This window comes from Natrix helvetica, assembly GCF_964273705.1.
Source record: "Natrix helvetica genome assembly, chromosome: 6".
NCBI classification, from domain to species: domain Eukaryota; kingdom Metazoa; phylum Chordata; class Lepidosauria; order Squamata; family Natricidae; genus Natrix; species Natrix helvetica.
The window spans coordinates 14,010,131-14,034,794 of record NC_138553.1 but is presented as its reverse complement, the minus strand read 5'-3'; the positions used below and the strand labels follow the sequence as shown (position 1 = coordinate 14,034,794).

The following is a 24,664-nucleotide window of genomic DNA, read 5'->3' as shown; positions in this document are numbered from 1 at the left end:
CCTCAGCTTGTCTCCTCACCGCCGGTCCAGATAAGAGGGAGCCCCGCCCACACACCTCCTCGCCTCAAGGTAAGGCGCGTCCGCCGCGCCCCCTTCACCGAGAAGCCCCTCCTTCTCTGGGGGACCACGCCCCGCCCGCCTATGCCCCGCCTCAGGTGAGCTTCCTCAGACTCCTCCCTCCCCACTGTCCCGTTTCGAGTTGGGTCCCGGAAGCCGGAGACGGGCGGAGCCAAGTCAATGAGGCCGGTGGTCCCGCTTCGGGAGCAGGGCGACGGCGGCGAGGAGGATGAGGGGAGACGTTTCGTGGTGCTTCGTGCTCGTGGCGGGGCTGCTCCCTGGGCTTTCGGGGCTGAGGCTTCTGCTCAGCGCCCCGCCACTTTTCAACTGTTCCCAGCCGGTAAGTCGGGCCCGGGCGGGCGCACAGCGTGGGAAGTGCGCGTGGGAAGCGGGGCGGAGGGGACGCGCTTCTTTCCTCCCAAGCGAAACTCGCTGTGTTCGGGAGACACGGGTGTCTTAAGCAGCCTTTATCACCTGCCAAGATGCGGGGAATGTTTGGCGATTGGGGAACGTTGGGGCTGTTCCATAACTCGGATCCCGGCTCGAACTCCCCTTAAGGCAAAGGTGGTCTCGGTCCCCGGTCGCCTTCTTTTGGGTTGACTGCAGGTTTATTTTTATTTATTTATTTGTTTGGTTTGTAAATCATGTATGAGAAAACAAGTATAAATATGAATGTCACATATAAACATATAAGTATAAGCTTATATAAAGAATATGTAAGATATATATCGAAAAGAAAGAGAAATGTATATGCCTGTAAATGTAGATGTAATTTAAGTACATATAATACACAGTATAGTAATCTATATAGTTAGTATCTATGTTAATGTGAGTGACATTGATCCGGAAACGCTGTAATAATTGGAACTATATGTTGCTTTTTAATGTTGAAATATATGGGTATGGGACTGGGTATGTTTAGCTTAAGAGAAAGAAGGACTAGGGGAGACATGATAGCATTGTTCCAATATCTCAGGGGTTGCCACAAAGAAGAGGGAGTCAAACTATTCTCCAAGGCACCTGAGGGTAGAACAAGAAGCAATGGGTGGAAACTAATCAAGGAGAGAAGCAACTTAGAACTGAGGAGAAATTTCCTGACAGAACAATTAATCAGTGGAACAGCTTGCCTCCAGAAGTTGTGAATGCCCCAACACTGGAAGTCTTTAAGAAGATGTTGGATAGCTATTTGTCTGAAACTGTATATGGTTTCCTGCCTAGGCAGGGAGTTGGACTAGAAGACCTCCAAGGTCCCTTCCAACTCTACTATTGTATTGTATTGTATATCTAATACAGTTTTTAATTTTTAAAAAAAAACAGGTATAAGTATGTACATAAGAAATGAGTTCAAATAAATGGGGACAGTAGGACAGGGACGATAGACACACTGGTGCACTTATGCACGACCCCTTTACGGACCTCTTAGGAATGGGGTGAGGTCCACGGGTTAAAGTTTTGGGGGTTTGGGGATGTAACAACAGAGTCAGATAGCGCATTCCAGGCGTTGGCCACTCTGTTACTGAAGTCGTATTTTCTGCAATCGAGTTTGGAGCGGTTTACCTTGAGTGTGTATCTATTGTTTGCCCGTGTATTATTGCAGTTGAAGATGAAGTAGTCATTGACAGGTAGGACGTTGTAGCAGACAATTTTGTGTACTAAGCTTAGGTCAGACCTTAACTGGCATAATTCTAGGTTGTCCAAGCTCAAAATTTCAAGCCTAGTGGCATAAGGGTACAGTACCAGATTTATTTCTGAAGTGTTTTGTGGATCAGGCTGTATCTGATCTTTCCAGGGGTTCCCGATCTTTGCAATTTTGCTCTTTGCATTTTGTTTTTCAATCTATTTCCCATTAGTATAAACACCATATAACAAGGGTGTCCAACCTGGGATACTTTAAGATTTATACTTGAAGCATGGCTGACTGGGGAATTTGGGGATTGAAGTCCACAGGTGTTAAAGTTGCCAAGATTGGACACCTATGTCATAAGATTCACTAGAACAGCGGTCACCAACTGGTGGTCTATGAGAAAATTTTGGTGGTCTGCAGAAAAATTATTTGCATTTTTTATATTGCACTAAATACTATTTATTTATTTTTAAAAAAAACATATTAGTGGTTCGCGGGATTTAAAATTATGAATGTAGTGGTCCCTGAGATCCAAATGGTTGGTGACCCCTGCATTAGGACACTTGTGCAAGATGACCATCCAGGTGCTAAAACCTCCAATGAAAGTAGCCCATTATAAAGAAAACTCACCACCTGTTGTTAACTGGCTCTCAAGTAAAATACTCCAAAAGTTTGTACTAATGCTTAGCTTGAAACTGCTTCCTTTGCAGTTTAAATCCATTAGTTTATGTTGGTCTATGAGCATAATAAACATTTAATTTGGTAATCTATTACCGTGGTTCTATTCTGGAGCAATAAAGAAATCTATTCCCTCCCCTATAATCCCTTAAATATTTGAAGATTGCTATCTGGTGACTCTTTAGTCAAATAATGAACAGATCCTTCTATTGTTCCTATTTGTGCAATTTTCAGATGCTCATCCTTAGGTGCAGGCCTTTCAACTTGCTTCAATTATTACTTGTTTTTTTAAACTGCAGTATCCAGAACTGGTGTCTGGTATTTCCAATCCGGTCTGATCAGGGAACAATTACTTGTCATTACCTGGACTTTGTTTTGCTGTTAATTGCATCCCAGGATAGTATTTGCCTTTTTAGCAACTGTATAATAGAACAGCATATTGTGTATTCCCTAGGTAAAGAGATGTATTAAAAATATACTCCTTGTTCACCATATTTTTTGTGAAAAAAATTATTTTGACTGAAAATGGATTTTTTCTACATTTTATATTGATTTTTTTATCACATAGTAACTTCTAATACAAAAATACAAGCAATAGCATTTTTAAAAATTAATATAAGTAAGTATCCAGCATACATTCAATACACATGTACACATGTATATCTGTGTTCAGCAAATACAGATAAAATTAATCAGCAGTTAGTTAAAAAACAGCTTATGTAAAAGTCATCAGAAACAAACCATGTATATATTAGTTTAATTTTGATTGGGGATCATCATACAGGTAGTCTTCGACTTATTACCACAACTTAATCCAATTTCTATTGCTAAATGATACATTTGTTGAGTGAGTTTTGCCCCATTTTACGACCTTTCTTGCCACAGTTGTTGAATCACTGCACTGTTAAATTAGTAACATGGTTGTTAAGTGAACCTGCCTTCCCCATTGATTTTGCTTGTCAAGAGGTCACAAAGGGTGATCACAGGACCCCCGACACTGCAACCATCATAAATATGAATCAGTTGCCAAGTGGCTGAATTTTGATCACATGACCACGGGGATGCTGTAATGGTCATAAGCGTGAAAAATGGTTATTAGTCACTTTTTTCAGTGCTGTTGTAACTTCGAATGATTGACGTTGTAAACCGAGGACTATCTGTATAGTGTCAGCCGTTGGGCTGCCATTCCCGGGTCATGCGGATCCAGCGATGCTGGCACGTTCGACCACGGGGTTACCAACCATCTGACTCGTTCTGATCGTTGCCATCCAGCGCTCTTCACTAGTCCATCCCTGCTGCTTCTTCAGGACCATGTCCTGAGCAGGATAAACTCTAATGATACAGCTGAAATGTACTTCAGATGTTCTATTCAGTTTATTGCTTTTCATAGTCCTCATGTTTTCACTAACTCTGCATTATTTTTTTCTTTAAAAGATTTATATGGCCACCCATCTTGTAGCACACAATTCTGGATGGCTATCAACAGTTATAAAGGCACAAATATTAGAACTACAGTAATTCACAAACAAAAGAAAGGGGAAAAATTGAGGAAAAACCAGATGCCCGGTCCATAAATATTCCCATTCATTTCTCTGGGCTCCAACTTTAGTGCCTGAGAGGAAAGCCAGCTCTTCACTAATTCTCAGAAGGCATTACTGATAAGATCATATTTTTATAGCATTCTTGGAATGATATTTTGAATGTTGAAAATGTAATGATATTACCAAATGAAGCATTTGTATATTTATGTTTGCTTCTTGTTTATTTTATTTTTTTTAAAAAAATCTGCACCCATCCACGTATACAAAACATTACCATCAATTATTACTTAATTCCTAAATGGGTGCTAGCAATTACCTTTTTTTAATTAAGTCTGATTTCCAAAGTTCTCAGTCTAAAAAAAAAAAAAGCAGAGAGGTGTTATGAGACAGAGGAGAGAGGCCTTGAAAGAAGGAAAGATGGCTCTACTAAGCCAATTTTCTTCTTTTAACTAACAGGTCTGTAGCAAAAAAAATGGATAATCATTAGTTGGTGGCAAAAATAAATGTCTGTGCTCTGAGAAATCTAGCCCCAACCCTAGACTTAGGAATAGGAAGAAAACAAATAAAAAGTTACATAGATAGTCCTCATCTTACAACCACAATTGGGATCAGAAGTTCTGTCACCCAAGCAGTGCAGTTATTGAGTCATCACATTTTATGTCCTTTTTCACTGTGGTCATTAAGTGAATCCAGTTTTCCCCAAGATTTTTGACCTTGCTTGTTTGAAGCCAGCTGAGAAGGTCACAAATTGTGATTGTGTGACCTCAGGATATTGCAACCATTGTAAATACATGCTGGTTGCCAAGTGCCCAAATTGCAATCATGTAACCACAATAGTTGTAAGTGCAAGGAGCAGTTGTAAATAATTTTTTTCAGGGTTGTCATAATTTTGGTCGTAACTTGAGGGCTACCTGTACTTAGAATATTGAGAGTGCAATGCACACCCGAAAAAGTAAGTCTTCTAAAACGAGACAAGACTACCGGTAATTCATTCAAGCAGTTAAAGTTGTTCCACAAAACAACAGTCAACACATCTGTGAATAATTGTACAATAGTAGGAAACCAAGATTATTAACTTCCGGATGCAGACATAATAAATTTCTTAACCACTGATGATAGTGCAGTTTGTCCATTTTTTTCTTGCATGACCATCTATGTTGAATGTACATGGTGAGAAGGGAACAATTGTGTCAAGAGAAAATGTATATAGAAAGTAGAGATAGTGATTGTGTGATTAATTATGACCTTAATGTTTTTTTCATACCCTCAATAAATGGAGTGATCCAGTTAAAGTAATATTGCTTAATGTCATGTTTCTCCAATTTCTTCATGACAAATATATGCATTTACACTCAGTTTCATTGAAATTAATGTATATAATAAATTTAAATATGTTTAAATAAAGATTAAAGAATTTATTTAATATTTTAATAAATATGCCTTCAGTATTTACATGAGTTCACATTATGAATTCGGGATTGCAAAAATTCATCTGTAAGATTGTAAGTTACTTCCTTCAACATTATATTTACTCATGTAAGTGGCCTATAAGTAGCACCTAGTAACCAAAATGAGCTTCAGAGTCAGAATAAGCTTCATAACTAGTGAATTAAAAATGAAAACAATTATTTTAATAATAAAGAATGGTTTTCATAATTTTGAGGGTGAAAATGGCTAAATTAAATTATTCCTATATTATATTAAAATACAGACTGAATTAACTGATTCAGTACAGACTGAATTGACTCTTTAGAAGAGCAAATGAAATCTACAGATAGACCATAGCTTAGTGGGACTGGAATTTTCATCTTATAAAATCAGACCTGATTTTATGACAATTTTTACAAGAGTCATTAAGTGGCTCCCAAGATTGTTAAGCAAATCAGAGGTTGTTAAATAAATCACACAGTTGTTAAGTGAATCCAGATTTTCCAATGGGTGTTTTTTTTGCCAGAAAATTGTAAAAATAGTTTCAGATCATGATCACAGAATGCTACAACCTTTCATAAATGAAAGATGGTTGCCAACTGCCCAAATTGCAATCACATGGCCATAAAAGTGGCTGAAAGACACTTTCTAATGAAGCTTCATACACATTAAACAAATTGTCATAACTTGAGGACTACCTTTTTAAAATTGATAGTAATATTAATTTATTTTTAAGATTTTTAACATTCCTTAAAATCTTCCAGAATTCAAATCTAGTCAATAAACCTTTTTAAATAATAGCTTGATCTGCAAATTTCTAAAAATAAAAATAAGCTATAAAACAGGTGGGGATTTTTTCTTAAAGGACCCCCGCTAGAAAAACGTCTTAGATTTCTTTAGGTAATTTTTAAAGATTTGAGAAACTTCAGGAAGATTTAAAGTTTTCTTATATGACTCAATCTAATGCAGTACAATAGCTGCATTTTGTATTATTTGAATAAGTCATAGTCTACCTGAACAAGTTTTATCTGATCTTTTAAAAATGCAATTCATCTTTGCATATTTAACAAGATCATTTACAGCAGATAAGTGCTATGGGAATACGGTAGTTCTCTGTCTTGGTGGTAAAAGGAATTGAGGGATCCCAGAATAAACTACCACTCCAGGAAATGACCCCTCCCAAAGTAACATATTTAACTGCCCTGCAAGCACGTGACTTCTCCATATGTGTTTGCATTTCTTAATAAGGATCTTAATACTGAACCAAAAGATAAAATAGCATGCCTGAGTCTGTATTATTATATTTATTGTCAAAGGTGTTCTCTACAAACATAAAAATCAAACTCTGCAAAATAAATGGCATGCAATATAATTTTCCCAAACACACACACACACCCCTAACTATATTGTTTTGCACTCCTTTTTAAAGAAATATTACTGTCTTTTAGAGCTATAGGAAGGCTGAGAACCACTGGATGGCAACAAACTACAGTAGACTACACCTCCATTTAATGGTCAGGTGTAGTTTTTTAGCTTTGAAAGAATAGCCCAAATATTTGATTCTAAAATTCTATAGTTGATTCTAACTTTGAGCATTTTATATACTAGTGTGAGAATTCTAGGAGGAATCTAGCACAAGCATAAATCACTGGGAACTTCAGAATATAGATAGAAGCATATAAGAACGCCTACGTGCTCAGTGTATATAAACGCTAACTTCTGTTCTTCTAGTGTTTATCTGGCAAGCCTGTCCTAAAGCAGATTGTGAAGAACATGCATTGACACTTTTCTCAACCACATATAGAAGCTTATACAATTCCTTTTCCTTTCTTCCTTCCCTCTCTCTCACCCTCCTCCCTCCCTTCCATCATATCTAGCAATCCCTCCCTCCCTCCCTTCTTCCTTCTTTCTTTCTTCTTACTCTGGCTGAAATCACACAGCAATGATGTGACAGATTAAGGCCAGATATGCCTAACCACAGTTTTGAAAAGCTGGGGCAACATACAGGAAGTATGTGTCAATACAGTAACAGTAATAGGACCTCTTTTACAGTATAAGCTGTGCAAAATCACTACTCATAGTAACTGTATGTTTATTTTGAACATCACCATAGTAGAAGCAGTGACAGAATGATATTGGAGACATTATGTGGTCCATTTAGGTTGACCCTTCATGTATCTGTGAAGGATTCTTACAGTCTAGATTTTTTTCATGAGATGACATTTGGGAAATTTTGGCAAGCATGTAAATATTCTCCACATATACTAGGATCAAAATAGGATCTTACTGATGTATTAAAATATGGTATCCTGGTAACTTTGGGTTGTTGTTTTTTTAAATTGTTAGAGGACTGTGCACAGATTGACTAAATAGTCATTTCAGTCACTCTCAATATTTCCTAAGAATAGAAAAGCTAAAGATTTGAGTGTTTTGCATAAAATTACCCTAGGAATTTGGGCAACCATAACGGGGGATCAACAATATCAAAATGGTGATTGCAACCAAGCAATCAAAAGCCTATCCCTTTTAAAAGTACCTAGATTTCTTGTGCTTGTCGTTCTTTGTTCCTACCATAAGACATTCTGATTACTTTTCTGCTACTTATTTGAACCCTTAGAATTTAAAAGGGGAAGATGCCACCCTAATCTGTTTGAAAAAAACAATCTTTCGATATATAGTTGAATCATACAGAAATAGAATTAACAGGAAAATAAATATCAACCATTCTTATCTTTTTGATCTATGTTAACTATTCTGCCTATTTTTATAGGAGTATTTGCATATAAACAAGATAATACTCTCCTTGTATATAATGATTCAGCAACATAGCTTGTTACATTTGTTTATCGTATTAAATTAGAATACATTTATCATCACATGTATGACGAAGAAAAAATATATTCATTTTAAATATGTTAAAGTAGTTGCAGGTGAAAATTCATTTAATAAATACCCAGTTTAGTAGACTAATAAATAAATAAGTGTCTGTTAAGCTCAGCATCTGTTAAATGGGGGTGGGATTTTTTTGAGTTGAAAATATGTGAGAAAAACTACTGATAAAATTTAATACTATTTTGAGGTGAAGCAACATTCATGAACTGTATTATTCTTAAGACTTTTTTTTAGTAACGTGTTTGTGTTCTCTCCTGTAGGGTTTACGCTGTCTTGCGCGAAACAGTAGGTGCACTTTTTTTGTTTTGCCCTTAATTAATTTTCCATAATTTTAGAACTGTAATATTAACTGTTCTGTGCAACATTTTATAATTGATTGATATTTCAGTAGGAGGAATGTTAGTGTGAGGTAGCTATTTCTCATGTTTAGTTCAAATGAGTTCAGGAGTATATAATTTGCATATGAAAATACACATATACATTCACATCTCCAACTCTAATATCACCACAAGTATTTGTTGTACATGCATCTATAAATATATTAAACAAAAACAGGAATATCTCACATCTGTGTCTTCCTACTTAATGTTAATCATTCACTAGGCATTCTATTTATTTACATGTATGCTTTATTTTTCTCGTACATTACTTTTACTGCATGGAGCCAACTCCATATTCAGATAAAATGTTCCATAACTTAATCCTATTCTGTTTATCATATGCTTTCTCTAAATCAAGAAATATACAATAAGCTTGTTTTTCCAAAAATTAACCCAAAGTGCATCTTTTTGTCTGGAATGAAATGTAACGATACTCTCTAAATTATCCATATCTATACCCTACTATGGAATTATTACTCTAAATAGCTTGTGTCCAGCTACATCTTTTAACGTACATCTCATCATAATATTTTTTATCTGTAGTTTTCAGAATAGGCTTTCTCAATCTTCCAGAGTTATCAGAACTGGCTAGAAATTCTAGGAAATGCACATCTGGAGATAATTTAAGGAAACCTAGTAGTAGGTTAGAAGTTTAGTCAATATTAGAAGACACATTTTTCTAAGAAACATAGAAGCTAATGTGAAGTATTGACTATTCAACATGGACACTAAAAATGTGTAAGCTCATTTTGGTTCACCCTTTAACGCTATTTTTCTTAGCTTTTCTAAAGAGTGTTGTAATGCAGCAGATAGTATTTGATAGCTTGCGCTACTCTGGAAGTTTGAGAGGAAGCAACACAGCTAGAATGTTAAAGTCCAAAGGAAAATCAGTTATTATTTCAAAAGTGGGACTGAATTAATTTCCATCAAACTTGTAGGTGACTGTGTGGATGAGAACTGGCTCCTTTCTTGGAAATGGACTCCTTCAGCCCCAAGTTCTGTTGACATATTTATTGATACATTTTTGGCTGAAGATGGGAAATTGGTCCCTGTGCTGAAGATAGAGTGGAAAGTGGCTACTGATGGTAAGTGAGGAAGAAATCAATATAGAACTGCACTGTTTACAGCAGGTTAAAAAATGTAGCATTAGACAGTTGCCTAATTAGACAAGTTATAGTAGCCAAAACTATCTCCCTCATGTTTTAGAGGCGGGTTTGGGAGTTTAGTAATAATAAGAACTGGTAATGTTTTTAAAAATTTATTCAATAGTTACAGGAAAATAACCCTGATTTTAAGATACAAAACAGATAAAAAATTAATCTGCCTGTAGCATGTATCCCCCGAAAATAAGCCCTAGCCTAATTTTGGGGGGGCTAGGCCTAATATAAGCTCTGTCCCAAAAATAAGCCTGGGGGGATGCATGTGGCCAGCTCAAGAGGCGCAGGCAGAAGCAGAAGAACGGGAGGTTGGGAGGCGGGAGGCAGGTGATCCCAACGCCCCGCACGGGCGCCTGCCCCAGCATGGCCGAGGACAAGCCAAAGGACAGTATTTTGGTCTCAAAGGAAATATAAGACCTGGTCTTATTTTCAGGGAAACATGGTATTACTATGTTTGTGGTGAATCCATGGTACCTTCCAATTTTAAAGGTAAATTATTGGGGGAGGGGTTAATTTTCCTTTCAGATAACAACAGTACAGAATAAAAATGTAAACAATTTAGAATAATTTGGGGAAGAATATTAAAATGCCAGTATAACATGTCAATATGTATTGTTTTCTTTTCATAGAATAAAATAAAAATGTTTGAACAAGTTTTTGTTTTCTTTATGCTGACTGTTATCACTGTCTTTCTAACCCATGATTCTCCATTTCCTAGACTAAACATTATAACTTAATTTTGCACAATTGGGGGGTTGGGGGAGAGGAATACTTTTTTAAAAGTTGGTCCTGACCTCCTGCATGCTACTTCTAAATTATAAATCTTGTTATGGTTTAGCTTCCAGCATAATCAGAGGATACAAAGAGAGATCTCTTTAGCAATGTTTTTATGCCTCTCCTTTTCTTCCAACAATAGCAAGCATCATATACCTCAGAGGAGCGGAATTGGCTGTAGTACAATTAAGCAATAACCGCCAAATTTGCACTCAATTTGACTTTCAAAATAACTTGACGTTCCAAGTCCGTCCAGACAATGGAGGCCGGGTAAGCAATCGTGAAAGTTTTACAAATTTATACTTTGCCTTCTTAGAATCCAATAGAATTGTAGTAGAGTTGGGCAGGCTGATGCATTTAGTAAACTAACTAACTAACTAACTAACTAACTAACTAACTAACTAACAGTATATTGGCTAAAGAAAGTGTGACATTTGCTAGCCAAAGAATAACCTGGTGCTTAAGAAAAGCTTTGTAATTAAGAACATGGTCTGTTACATACAGCAAGCCTAGATGATTTGGTATGGCCTCTACTGTGTGTGAAATGCTAGTGTTGGAATAACTATATGATTTATGCTGCAGTGCAGAAAAAAATAAATATGACCTATTCCAGGAGAAGGGGCAAGAAAAGGCCAGGCTATAAGCAAGGAAACAGTTGCTTCCATTTCTGCTTGATGTAAAAACACCAACTATGTTGCGTTCCCCAAGTTTAGGAGGTATTAGAACACGGTGCTGTAATTTTTCTTTTAACAGCATTGACTGAATATTTCTGGATGTCCTGGAATAAGAGGTCACCACATTCATGGGAAGCAAATATAATTGATTATCCCAGAATGCTTTTCTCTCCCCTGACTCCTGTTGTCAGCCTATAAATCTTTTAATCCGTTGTTTAACATCACAGTTTTGTCACTGTCTATTGTGTTTTATCAGAAATATGGGAAAGAGAGAGTGAGGTCTGAATTTACTTCCTAGACCAGGGGTCCCCAACTCCAGGGTCACAGCCCACTACTGGGGCGTAGCCCATTTGCAACCAGACTGTGCAAGTGGGCAGGTGAGTGTGTAAGGGGGCGCAGCTCCACTTGCCTGAGTAGCAGGCGTTCACACTCAAAGCTCCATTAGGGCAAGCAGGATCATTCAAAGCCAGATAACTAGATCTGAACAAAATGAATTGCTTTACCTAAGTGATCGTATAGATCTGGCTTGTGATTTTTCTTTTCTTAGAAAAGAAAAGAGAATTTCATACAAGGCCGGTGTTATAAGCCACTGCATCGACTCACTGCACATTTTAAGAAACATTTCTCCTTATATTGTTTCAGTGGAATTTCTCTTTCAATCGTTTTGAAGTACAGCCAGGCCAAATGTACCAAGTAACTGTCTACCATTTGCCCAAATTAAGTACTCCAGGGGACTACAACAGGAGATCAAAGCCATTCACAGTACCAAGTAAGGGACACACTTATGATATATTTATTTACAGATTTTTTTTACTGACAATCCACTCCTAGATCAGCACTTTCCAACTTTGGCTACTTTAAAATGTATGGACATAAATTCCCAACTTGATGGGCATGACTCTCAGTATCTGTCTGAGAAGGAAAGCACCAGATAGCTTGATTCTACCTGAAGGTGGCAGTCATGCAAATATCTGGTTTTTAAGCCATTTTGGGTTTTATATATCAAAACAGCACTCTGTAAAGTACCAGGAAGCTTAACAGAAATTAATGTGTACCTACAGAGCCAGTGTTATATGGCCAACATGCTAAGAAGATAGCCCTATACAGTAGAACCAGAGGTGATATTCAGCAGGTTCTGATCAGTTCTGAAAACTGGTAGGGGGAATTTTGAGTAGTTCGGAGAACCGGTAAATACCACCTCTGACTGGACCTGTCCCATCTATTCTCTGCCTCCTGAGTCCCAGCTGATCAGGAGGAAATGGAGATTTTGCAGTAACCTTCCCCTGGAGTGGAGAGGAAATGAAGATTTTACAATATCCTTCCCCTGCCATGCCCACCAAGCCACACCCACCAAGCCATGCCACACCCACAGAACTGGCAAATAAAAAAAATGTGAATCCCACTACTGAGTAAAACCTCTGGTCACAATCATAATTCATTCCATAACTTTGGTCGCAGCCCGATTTGGTCGTGACCCGAATCTAACCAAAATTTACCAAAAAAAAAAATGGTATGGAAGGGGAAATCGGCTGCAGCCATGTTTGATCGCCCCCTGAGTCTGTGTTTGTGTCCAGATTCAAAGATTTTGTGAATTTTTTGGTCGGAACCCGATTTGGTTATGGTCAGCAGCATTTCTGTCCAATGTTCTACTGTATACTGTAGTACAGGGGTGTCCAAACTTGGGAACTTTAAGACTTGTGGACTTCAACTCCCAGAATTCCCCAGCCAGCATGGCTGGCTGGGGAATTCTGGGAGTTGAAGTCCACAAGTCTTAAAGTTCCCAAGTTTGGACACCCCTGCTGTAGTACATTGCAGTACTTGATCTGGGAGGTGGTAAGCAATGTAACGTAACCATTACAGGGGCTTCATGTCTATACAGTTAATGACCAGTTCAGTTCAGCAACTGTTCAAAGTTACACCAGCATTGACATAATGGTCCTTACATCCAGACCACTAAGTTACAGCCATTACAGCACTCATGTGGTCACATGATTAGAATTTAGGTGGTTGGCACCTATCTGCTTGGGGGGGGGGGGGAAATATTTTGCCATCTGAGGCAGAATTTAAAAAATGGAATTGAAAGCAATGTAAATGAAGAATCCTTAGTTGCACCAACTGACATTAGAATATCCTGCACTTTCAGGATATGAAGAAGAATTTACTGAGAAACAAAGCCTACCTAGTGTGAAAGATGCACATTTGAAGTTGCAGTTTGCAGTGCTTAAAGAAAATACAGTGAGGAAAAGGCTGCTGCTCAAAAAATAGAAGTAGGGGAGTGGAAAAAGAACTAGTTCTGAGCAACATAAAAGAAACCTGCCATTTCTTTTAGAACACCTCCATGTTTAAAGTGGGTTAAAGCCACTTTAAAGTTTTTAGAGTGATTTAAAGCCACTCATCTGAGAAGCCGATGAAAGGATGGAGTAGAGGCAAGAGTGGTATTGTCACCACTGCCATTTTGTCTCTGCATATCTGTAGCTGGGATCCGGGGTGCCAAGCAGAGATTAAAAAAAGCCCCCAGCTCTATGCCATCCTATTTAGGCACGTTTTGAGGCCGGGCACATGTGCAGAAGGCACATGCGCAAGCAAAGCACATGCAAGGAAGGTGCGCGCACACCCGCTTCGTGCGTGCGTGCGAAGTGGGCGGGTGCATGCAGGGCAAACCAGTGATAACGAAATGTGCAACCCACCGCTGATTGGCTTCCGTACATTTGAGCATAGTTCTTTTCAAACTACTTGCAAATTGAAGTCATCAGTTTAGCCAGTATTGTCTTTCAGAGCACAGATGCAAATCTTTCTGAATTTTTTTTTTCCATTGCAGATTGCACACATCCTATCATGAAAACAACCGAACCGTGTCTGCGAATAGGTATGCTTTTTTTCAGGTGTTTGGGTGCATCCATGAGCAGTGCCATTTGATGTCATTGATGAGTTTTCTGCATTTAGGGAGTTTGTGGGAACCCAGAATTAATGGAACAAGTCTAGATGATCATTCTGTGTTGGTGAGCTTTGACCCTGCAGAGATACCAGCCACCTATATTATCCACGTAATCAGTGTTCAGGAAGATGGAAAGGAGTGCAAGAAGGCCACGGAAAGCATTTCAAAGGTAATCAGTTTTGTTCCACTCTGTTTTCTCCTCCAGGCATTTAATTTTTAGTTTAGCAATTCCTCGTTATCATTACTTAACAATCCACCAGAACTCTTGTCTTCCCAGTAACAAAAGCCCAACAGTTAGCATGTTTGAAATTTGAGCCTTTTTAAAACACATGGTTTACTATAAAATGTGAATTCTACATAAATAGCAAATTAGGAGAGTTAGACACCTGTTTATTTCCAGGATTGAGACAGATTTTGAATTTTATGCTACTTTTATTTCCTTTAAGGGAATTTTTGTTTTTTTTAAATGTGGTTTGAAAGGTGTGCTGGGCAAAAATCTGCTTTCTCAATATACCTTTAAACCAGAACTGCTTCCAAGCAAACAAGGAAATTTGTGTTATTGGAAAAGAAGAAACCATTTAAGAATAATTGAATAGAAGAAGCTGCAATTTCTTGCTTTTTCTTCTCAGTCCTGTGAAAGAAGCAGTAGAACTGTAGTCAATTCGCTGCATGCTTGTATGTGATCAGCCACTCCAGATTTATGCTATGCCATTTGATTTCATGTTGGCATAACTATTGAAAAATGCACCAGTGCATCGCAACTACAACAACTGCCCCTCGCATCCACGCGGGAGCTGTCCTGAATCCATTCACTGCTTTATGATAACACGCAATTGGCCCCTTGCTTTTTATTTCTGAGCCCGCTTAGTTACCCCAAAGGTACAATATATTTAGATTGATCCCACTGCTGTTGCTGGTCCTGTCTCAGCTGTGCCTCTTGATTTCTGCAGGAGGGTCTGCAGCAGCGCCTTAATGTAACGGTCACGCTGGAAAGGAACCTGAAGATTTGTTGCAAATACAAAGTGGAGGTAGGTTTAGCTTTATTGGCTTCTGACCCAAGAATAATTCCTTCCATGTTAATAGTCATATTCAGTTACAGGTGATTTTCAAACATTTGTTTAGTGACCATTCGAAGTTGAAAGAAGTGACTTAATGACCATTTTTCACATTTATGACCGTTGTAGCATCTGCATGGTCATGTGATCACAATTTGGGTGCTTGGCAACTGGCATATATTTATGATGGTTGTCCTGTCCAGGGGCCATGTGTTCCATCATTTGTAACCTTCCCAGCCAGCTTCCAACAAGCGAAGTCAATAAGGAAAGCTAGATTTGCTTAAGACTGCATGATTCACGTAACAACTATGGCAAGATCGTAAAATGGGGCAAAACTCACTTAACCATGTTGTTTAACAACAGAAATTTTAGGCTCAATTGTGCTCATAAGTCAAGGACTACCTTGGCAGTGGGGGGGAGAAAACTAGAAATAAGGATGTTTTCCAGTAGAATCGAGAGAGGGGTTACGTATAGGTTTTGTCACAGCCTGATTGTTCCATAGACTGAGGAAAATTTCTATAATATTCCTCCATTTCCCATTGGCTCCCAGTTTCCCCTCAGTCTTTTGGCCCAAGCACTGCTTTGGCTCCTAGGTAGGAAACCTTCAAATTATTGTTAATGTGACTAAAATTCATTGATTTGATTGGATTAATTGGATAATCTGTACACCGCCCCGAGTCCCTACGGGGAGAGGGGGCGGTCTATAAATTAAATAAACTAAACTAAACTAACTAATCTAAATTACTAAATTTATCTCGGTTGCGGCCCCTATGGACAGTCATTTCTGTCTCGCGCGGGATAGGAGAGCCTTTTGGAGCGCCGTGCCTCCTCCTCTGCGGGGCCAGGGGCTCTGTCCGATTCCCAAGCCAGCGGGGGTGACAGGCTTCAAAGTGCAGCTTGCCGGGAGCTAGACTGTCAGTTCAGGAGTCTCCTTGCGGTGAGCAGCACTTCTTTTGATCGTGCTGTCTTCCTGCCGCTCCAAACTTGCCCGAACACACTGCTTTCCTGCCACTCCAAACTTGCCCGAACACGTGGAGTTGCGGCGGTTAAAAGACAAGGTGCAGCTATTAAAAGGCAAGGCACGGCCATCCCTAAGCTTTCGGCAGCGCGATCGGAGGCTCCGGCAGCCATTTTGAAGCAGCCACGTGGAGGCAGCCATTTGCAGAAGCCTCGTGGTTGGGTACTCCGCTTCCTGCATCACGGCCATTGATCGAGGCTGGCAGGTCCTTATCTAGCATGCGGCCACAGCTCCTGAAGGCCCAGGCACCGGTGGGACCTAAAGTGGCCTTGATACCCTGGCACGTGAATGGCTACAACAAGATCTGAGCTTCCTCAGGCCCCATCAGAGGCTCCAAACGAAGCCAGAGAAGGGCAATTAGACAGGCCCAGAACCAGGGCCGAGGCTTCTAAGCCCTCAGCTGATAACGGCCTTCCAGAGCCACCACTAGGGATGAGCTTAGACGACAGAGGGCACTGGAGAAAACTATCGCCGGGGCAGAAAAGCAGGCCCAGTCCACTAGGCCCAACTCAGCCAGCAGATCCAGATCTCGTATCAGGCCCTTATCTCTCCACTCGGGTTCACCTCCTAGAGATTTCAGCCCTTGTTCCCATTCAGTCTGTCCTGCTAGATCCCATAGGCACTCCAGGTAGGAAGTTTCTCCTTCCCTCTCCATCTCCCCAAGAGCCATTGGGGGTGGAGATGTGGATCCCTTGGAGGGCCCCTCTAGGTCCTGCCTAGCTCTTTAGGGCTAGCTTCTCAGGAACCTCCGGTTCCGGGTCCATTGCAGGATGACCTTGAGGACCTGGATCTCCTTCCTGAAAGTATTAGGAGGCTCATTTCTACAGCTATAACACGGGGCATTGCCACCAGTATGTCCCAGAGATATAAGGCATCACAATCTGGCAAGGCCCCAGTGGCTCATCACAGAGAGCACCACGCTAGCCCCCCCCCTCCATGTTCAGCGAAGGCTCCATTTTGGGGGAGAACACCCATCAAGACATGGGGATTTTCGGAGGATGAGGACTCAGTTCCCACTGATCCTCCAGCCTTTCCTGGCCTTTTTCCACCGGTCATGTTCAAGACACTTTTACACAAGGCCAGGAAGACCACTAAGATTGGAACTGGGGACCTGACGGTTCCTCAACCTAGGGATCCAAATCTGGCAATGTTCTCTAACATCGCCACAAACAAGGAGGAGATTCCTGCCCCTCCCTTATTTCTAGAGGTGGTAAAGAACCAGTGGGCCCGTCCTTCCACCTTTTCCAATCCTGGTAGCAGCGATTACAGCTTCTACAATGTAGAGCAGGCCTTTGCCCAAGCTTTACAATTACCAGCAATCGATACCCCAGTAGCAGCCCTGGTCTCTTCCTCCTCCATAGTCTCTGGAGACGCAGTTGATAAGATGAAGCCGGAGGACAAGCGTGTGGAACTTACCTTGCCTAAGAACTTCAATGCTTCCGCCTGGGCAATCAAATCTGCTGCGGCTTCTTACTTTAACCGCACGACTGTCATGTGGCTTCATCAACTACAGGACGTATTCCGGTCCAGGATGAACGGTTGCATCAAGATATCACTAAAATCATAGCTGCCTCTCAATTCTCTGCCAATGCGACTCTAGATTCCGTAAAATATACTTCTAGAGCTCTTGCCACGTCGGTAACTTCCAGACGGTTACTGTGGTTGCGCAGTTGGCAGATGGATAACAAGGCCAAATGGAACCTGGCGGCTGCTCCTTACACGGGCACTAATCTATTTGGGGAGGCACTAGATCCTATTCTAATAGAGAACAAGGATAAGAAAAAGGTCCTTCCTTCCAATGCCAAGAAGACAGACTCTCTCCCAGCCCCATTCCGTAGATCCTCTTACAGGGCTCCCGAGGCTGACCACCAGCAGAGGTACCATTCCTTTAGGTCCAACAGACAATTCCAACGTCCCTTTTACCAGGGTCGAAGCAGATACCAAGGTCAGTCTAGGCAACCCTTTTGCAGGGGGGGGGGCGTTCCTTCTGCAGGGGGAAATGACTCCAATCCGGATCTCCCCATAGGCATACTTTGCAGATCAGTGGGACCTGATCACCACGGATGCCTGGATCAGGTCCACCGTCAGGAACGGCTTGCGACCGGAGTTCCTCTCCCCCCCCCCCCGATGCTCTTCAGGGTGTTCCCTCCCTCACGGGACCCGGAACGATGATGCTTGATGGATCTAGCTATAAATCATCTTCTCGACATTCAGGCGGTGGAGGCGGTTCCATTGGCGGAACGCGGGTTGGGCCACTATTCCAACCTGTTCGTGGTACCGAAGCGCTCGGGGGGCTGGAGAGCGATTCTGGTTCTCAAGCGTCTAAACCAATATCTAGTCTACAGACGCTTCAAAATGTCGTCCCTCGGGTCCATTCTTTAGGGGATCCGTCGGGGGGATTTCTTGGCCTCAGTAGACCTAACAGAGGGCTACCTTCATATCCCAATCCTGCCAGCCCACCGCAGGTACCTGAGGTTCTCACACGGGAACCTCCATTATCAATACCGCGCCCTTTTGGCCTGGCCTCCACTCCTCGTACCTTCACTACAGGTCCTCACTACATTGGCGGCTCACCTTCGCTCCACCCTGGTGAGACTCCAATGTTACCTGGATGACGTGTTAGTTCAGGCAGGGTCCCACTCTCAGGCAGTCATCGACCTCCATCTTACCATCCGGTCTCTTCAGTCCCTGAAGTCAAACCACTGTCAAACCATTCACTAAGGCTGCATCACTATTACTATTAATCTTCTCATCGTTCCTATCACCCATCTCCTCCCACTTATGATTGCAGGACTGTATCTTTGCTGCTTGTATCCTTACAATTTATATTGATATTGACTGTTTCCTGACTGCTTATTTGTACCCTATGACTATCATTAAGTGCTGTACCTTATGATTCTTGACGAATGTATCTTGTCTTCTTATGTACACTGAGAGTACATAAAAAATAAAAAATAAAAGTTTACTTATATTGTTATGCAATATATTAATATACTATATTAATAGAAGATTATAGTATATAATAATACAGTGCATTATACTGTATAGTGATATAATTACATTATATTAATATATTATTGTACATTGTATTGTCTAATAATGTATAATATATTACATTTTATTTATATAATGTAGCTGTCAGGCCTGGAAGCCAACTTTTGCATTGGACCTTAAGGCCTGCCACATTTATTGCTGTGGGAAACTGGGAAGGAGGATTATATGGAGTGGGGTAGATATAATAAAATTAGCATTCCTTTCTCAGAGAGTCAAGGGCGTCTTTCCCTGCACCTGCAGTGGCATGACTGGGAGGCATCTCCAGTTTTGGAACAGTGCCTGATTGGACCATATGATGGAAATGTGGATGCTGGGCAGGGACTTGGACTTTCAGTTGGGTGGGGAAAACCTGGAAACTTTCAGAATCGGGTTTTCCCAGATGTGCCAATAAGGCATCTCTAATAAAATGGAACTTTGAGGAAACTCAAGCCTCGGAGTCTTCTTTCGTTGGGGGTATTACTTGGAACCCTGACAGTAGCCAAGAGAAAATAGTCCTACATAAGCTTTTTTAAACTAGTTGAACTGAACTAGTTGCTATAATTATCCTCTCTTTTCTTTTTTCACCAGATCCAACCACACTTTCCTGCCTGTGGTACAGACTGTACGAGGCAAAGATTTTTAATCCCATGTCCTTCTGATGATGCCTTAACTCTTCCTGATCAATCCGGAGTGAATGGTGCATATATACTCTTAAAGTCATCTGATGTAGTTAGAAAAGAGTCAATTTTTGTAGAGATTAGGAGCTTAAGAACTGGAGATTCCGTTGTTGCTTTTCTACCACAAAATGGGGACTTGGGGTTGAGTGCCCTGAGCAGAATCAAGCAAAAAAATATTTTTGCATAAACTTGTCCTACTTTAGCCCCGTCAACAGGAACTTTCTTTTGAAAGTTAATGTTTTGGTGGATGCAGTAACAGATTATGTGATGTCTGACCACACTTACATGTGCCTTCTGTTATACCACATTGAGAATGCACTAAACTGAAGATGGGAATTTGAAATATTAAATATCACAATAGCTTCTGTGCAGAACCAATAAAATAAATTGTTCTACTATTTCCTGGTCCATTGTTGTTAAAAATGTGGCCTTTCCTATGCATCAAGGCATTCTTCATAGTATTATTTGGTTTGATGACTCTCCCTCTCATTTTTATTATGATTATTATTTTCCAGATACATTTTCAGTGGGGCTACCTTGGATCCACACTATCATCTGCATTTTGTTAATTGGTTCAGCTATTGGTTCCGCAATCTGCATTACTAGAAGACAAAAAGGTGGGTTCTACAAATGGAGGTGTTTTGTCTTCAGAATAACTTTCTTGGGGTTGAGGAAGAGCTAATGTCGCGACGGGACGATGTTGATACTTTTGCCGCTGGGTGGTCCAAACGGACCTAAACCGTCCCGCAGAGACGGTGAACAGGAAGAATACGTCTTGCTGATCTCAGGGACATCACAAAGTCCCTGATCGATCCAAGAGAAGTTCTTCAAGCCGGCGACAAAAAATCCAGCCATTAGGCTGATGAAGTCGGGGCGGCTCCAAACGGAAGGATATGGAAAGAGAAAGTGTTTCCAACTGGTGAGGAATTTTTACCGTTTTAAAAGAGACTGCCTATAAAAAAACTTAAAACTAATTTAAATGGGAGAACAGAAGAAATAAGCGGCGGAATTAAGTTTGAAATGGTTTTGGACAGTGGGTTATCTTACTTTTTAAACGCTATCTTCATGGATGGAATGTATGCAAGCCTTTTAAAACGCATAGATTAAGTTTTCTTCTATTTTATTTCTTTTATTATTCTTTGTAACCTATGGACTAAAATTCTCCTCTTTCATTACTGGGGTGTTCTTCTAACTCATTCAAGAATCGGACTTTTTTTAAAAAACTTGAAATACAAAAAAGATACAAAAAGAAACAAAGAAAATTGCAACAATAACACTGCTACTCGAAGGCTGGTGGTTTATGTATTGGAAACGAAACACTCTTACCTTTCTCACTGATTATCCTGGCTTGGCACTCCAAGGTCTCACTGCTTGTTTATAGAGAGTGATAAGAAGAAAAGCATACAGATGTCCCTTTGAAGTATATCTTTAACCAGAGAAAAGTGAAAATAAAATGTTATTGTGAATCTATGCTTAATCTTGTTAAAGCCTTCCAAGCTAGAGCAGCAGTGTTTGTTAGCTGGAGATAATGGCACAATTTCAACAGCAAAAGAAGTTTCAAGTCTGCAAAAGATATTCTCAGAAATACAGAAATTATCAAACACATATGAAAGGATAGAGAAGAAGTTGGAAGACTTAGAGCAGGTGTGTCCAAACTTGGGAACTTTAAGACTTGTGGACTTCAACTCCCAGAATTCCCCAGCCAGCATGGCTGGCTGGGGAATTCTGGGAGTTGAAGTCCACAAGTCTTAAAGTTCCCAAGTTTGGACACACCTGACTTAGAGTATCTAACAGTAAAATATGATGAAGAAGTTGGAGATGTTTAGCAGCTCTGTTCCACTAGCAGCTCTGTTACACCTGAGTTAACTTAAATTCAAGCTCAATTTCAGTTCTTTTGGGGAAATTTTAGATAGCCTACTGATATAAAGTGATTCAGTTTTAATGTTTTATTCTACCCATTGTTACTTATAGCCAATCATCTTAATTTCATGGTCAATCTGACTCCATTTTTTCATTTATGTTTCCCCAGTTGTGTCAAGGAAAACTTAAATTCTTATTCAAGAATTTCTGTTTTTCTCTGCTTGCACTTGAGTGTCAGATGAAAGTCATTGAATTGTTATCCCTTTTTCAAAAGTATCTGAACTTTTATGATCAGAGTTACATTCTTTAACGTTTTCTATGTTCTTCTTTCCCTCCTAGAATTAAATTCTGCAGCAAAAAACAGTGATTTTGAACTCCAAGGTAAGCAAACTTTTACTTTTTATGACTCAGGATTGATTTATAATCTACGTACAACGATTAGATTCAGAGGGGACAGTATTGACTTTGTATTTTCTTAAAAGTTTTGTGTGTGCTTTCAGTTACATGAACACAAACGCAGACAAAGCCAATCCTTACAAAGTTAACTGTTCATCTGTTTCTGTAGTTGAATATTGGCTGGACAATGCATTAATGTCAAGGACTACTACTTTCTGACACAACTTGTTTTTCAGGAGAAACATCAAGGATTGCAATTTTCTGAAATAAAATATCTTTCATCTACATCACTGGTATTGGAGATAAAGTTTAGTTGGCTAAACTGAAGCTAATGATCTTGAACATTGTTTTAATATTAAGTGCAGTAATGTATACATGAAACAATCCTATTTCTTGTACTCTTTGTTTTCTATGTATGGGGAGGTGGGGGAGCAGTAACCACAATATTACACTTTTTATATATTTAACTTTTTTGACTTTCCAGATGTCACCCCTATGTTACAACCTCCTCCACCCCTCAAGCCACGTACAGTTTGGATTGTGTATTCTGCTGATCACAAGCTCTATGTAGACATTGTGTTGAAGTTTGCTCAGTTTATGATCACCGTGTGTGGTACGGAGGTCATCCTTGACCTGCTAGATGAACACCAGATATCTGAGATGGGAGCAGTGTGCTGGCTTACTCGGCAGAAACAGAAAATGGAAGCGCTTTCTTCAAAGATCATCGTCTTGTGTTCCCGGGGCACTCGAGCCAAGTGGCAGGCTATGCTTGGGCACGAGGAATCCAGTGTACACCTGAAGCAAGATAATCTGCTGCCAACAGGGGACCTGTTCACTCCAGCACTGAATCTGATTTTACCAGACTTCAAGCAGCCATCTTGCTTTGGACTGTATTTAATCTGCTACTTTGAGGGCATAAGCCATGAGAGCGACATTCCAGACCCATTCCACGTCACCTCCAAATATCAGCTGATGGATAAGTTTGAGGAAATTTACTTCCTAATCCAGGATCTTGAGAAATTTGAGCCGGGGCGAATGCATCAGATTCCAGCCATCTCACCTGAAAAGTACACTGAAAGCCCCTGTGGCAAACAGCTGAAGGAGGCTTTGCAGAAATTCCAGACATGGCAGGCTGAGCATCCAGATTGGTTCAAAAGCGAATGTGCCTATGGTGAGGATGAAGATGATCATCAACCTCTAATTGAGGAACTCACTGAAGAATTAATATTCCCCGGAAAAGGGATTCTTAAGAAGCAACTGCTTCCAAAGGAACCTGACCCCAATAGCTGTTGCTTAGTCAATCTTCTAGTTACTGAAGATGACTTGGAAGCATATAAATTGATACCTCAGCATCTGTCACAAGAAGATCTATCATTCCAGATTCTGGTTACTCCTGCTGAGACACCTTCTGTTCAGGTGGTCAAGCCAGCTGTCCTTGCAGAAGAAAATGAGATACTCAGTCATAAACTGTTGACCAATGAGGATTGGCTAGAAAGTGTGCCTGTGATAGAAGCTAGCGTCCCAAGAAGAAATAATGTCATTCTTCAAGAGGATTTATCCTCAGATCCCCAGGCCTTGCCAGCTGAGGTGAGGCAACAACTGGAGGGATTGATGTATTCCCTCTATCAACAAAGTGTCATCCCCTCTGATATACCCCTTTGCCAGGAAGATGTTCATGAGCAGCAACATCTGTTGTTTGATGAGGCTTCCAAAGTTCAGAGACAGTCGGTACAGTCAGACCAGGGTTATATCTCCAGATGTTCTTCTTTGCCTTCTGATAGCCCTGTTGAACCGGAGGAAGAAGAGAACCAAGAGCAAGAAGGATGTTGGTCTGCTGGGCATCTCACTGCAGATGTCTTAAGTAGTCTAAAAAGTCTTCAGCAGCAGTTGCTTTTCCAGGATATCCAGAAAAACTCTAGCTAAGGTCCCTTGGGAGAGGGAAGGGAGAATTGCTTCTGTTTTTCTAACAGCTAGGCAACCCATGACTGATGCAGTCATTCTTCTTTCAGTATGTAATATAGACCCGCATTGTTTCCCCTCCCCTTGTGACCTTTGAGAGCCCTGGTGAAGCACCTCTTCCTCAGCTGATTCCCGAACTGCCTGTAACTTTACTAGAGGGAGGGAGAGCAAAGAGAGAAAGGGGGCTCAACTATCACTGGCACTTGCCCTTTCTGTTTCCAAATATAATACAGGCTTGCACCTTTCCCTTCCGTTCACAATCCTCAGAAGAACCCCTCCTCCTGCCCTCAGCTGACGTGTGGAACTGCCTGCCACTTTGTTGTGAAGAGGGAGAACTATGGGATCCATGGATTACAAGGAAAACTGCACCCTCCTCCTCATTCTGGCATGTCTCCAAGGGATCCCTCTCCAGAGAGGAAGAAGGCTCATCTCAATCAACCCTATCTCACCAGCAGGCATCCAAGTTACTCCCTCATTCTTCCCTTACTAGCCACTACCATTAAGAGTTTTAAAATTTTGACCATGA

The 24,664-nt window shown here is 40.5% G+C and overlaps 1 protein-coding gene and 1 long non-coding RNA gene across 2 annotated transcripts in view; one reads left to right on the top strand and one right to left on the bottom strand.

Moving 5' to 3' along the window:
- The window catches only part of LOC309394300, a 205,996-nt gene that overhangs the window by 91,364 nt on the left and 89,968 nt on the right, over positions 1 to 24,664 (bottom strand). The gene's annotated exons all lie outside the window — the stretch shown is intronic.
- IL17RA (interleukin 17 receptor A) lies at positions 124 to 24,664 on the top strand. The gene is made up of 12 exons (XM_081957251.1): positions 124 to 397; positions 8,481 to 8,505; positions 9,539 to 9,685; positions 10,674 to 10,801; positions 11,848 to 11,974; positions 14,024 to 14,071; positions 14,149 to 14,309; positions 15,091 to 15,168; positions 19,835 to 19,943; positions 20,439 to 20,540; positions 22,123 to 22,164; positions 22,664 to 24,664. Exons 1-12 carry the CDS (start codon positions 287 to 289, stop codon positions 24,100 to 24,102), a joined length of 2,517 nt encoding a protein of 838 aa, XP_081813377.1. The 5' UTR covers positions 124 to 286; the 3' UTR covers positions 24,103 to 24,664.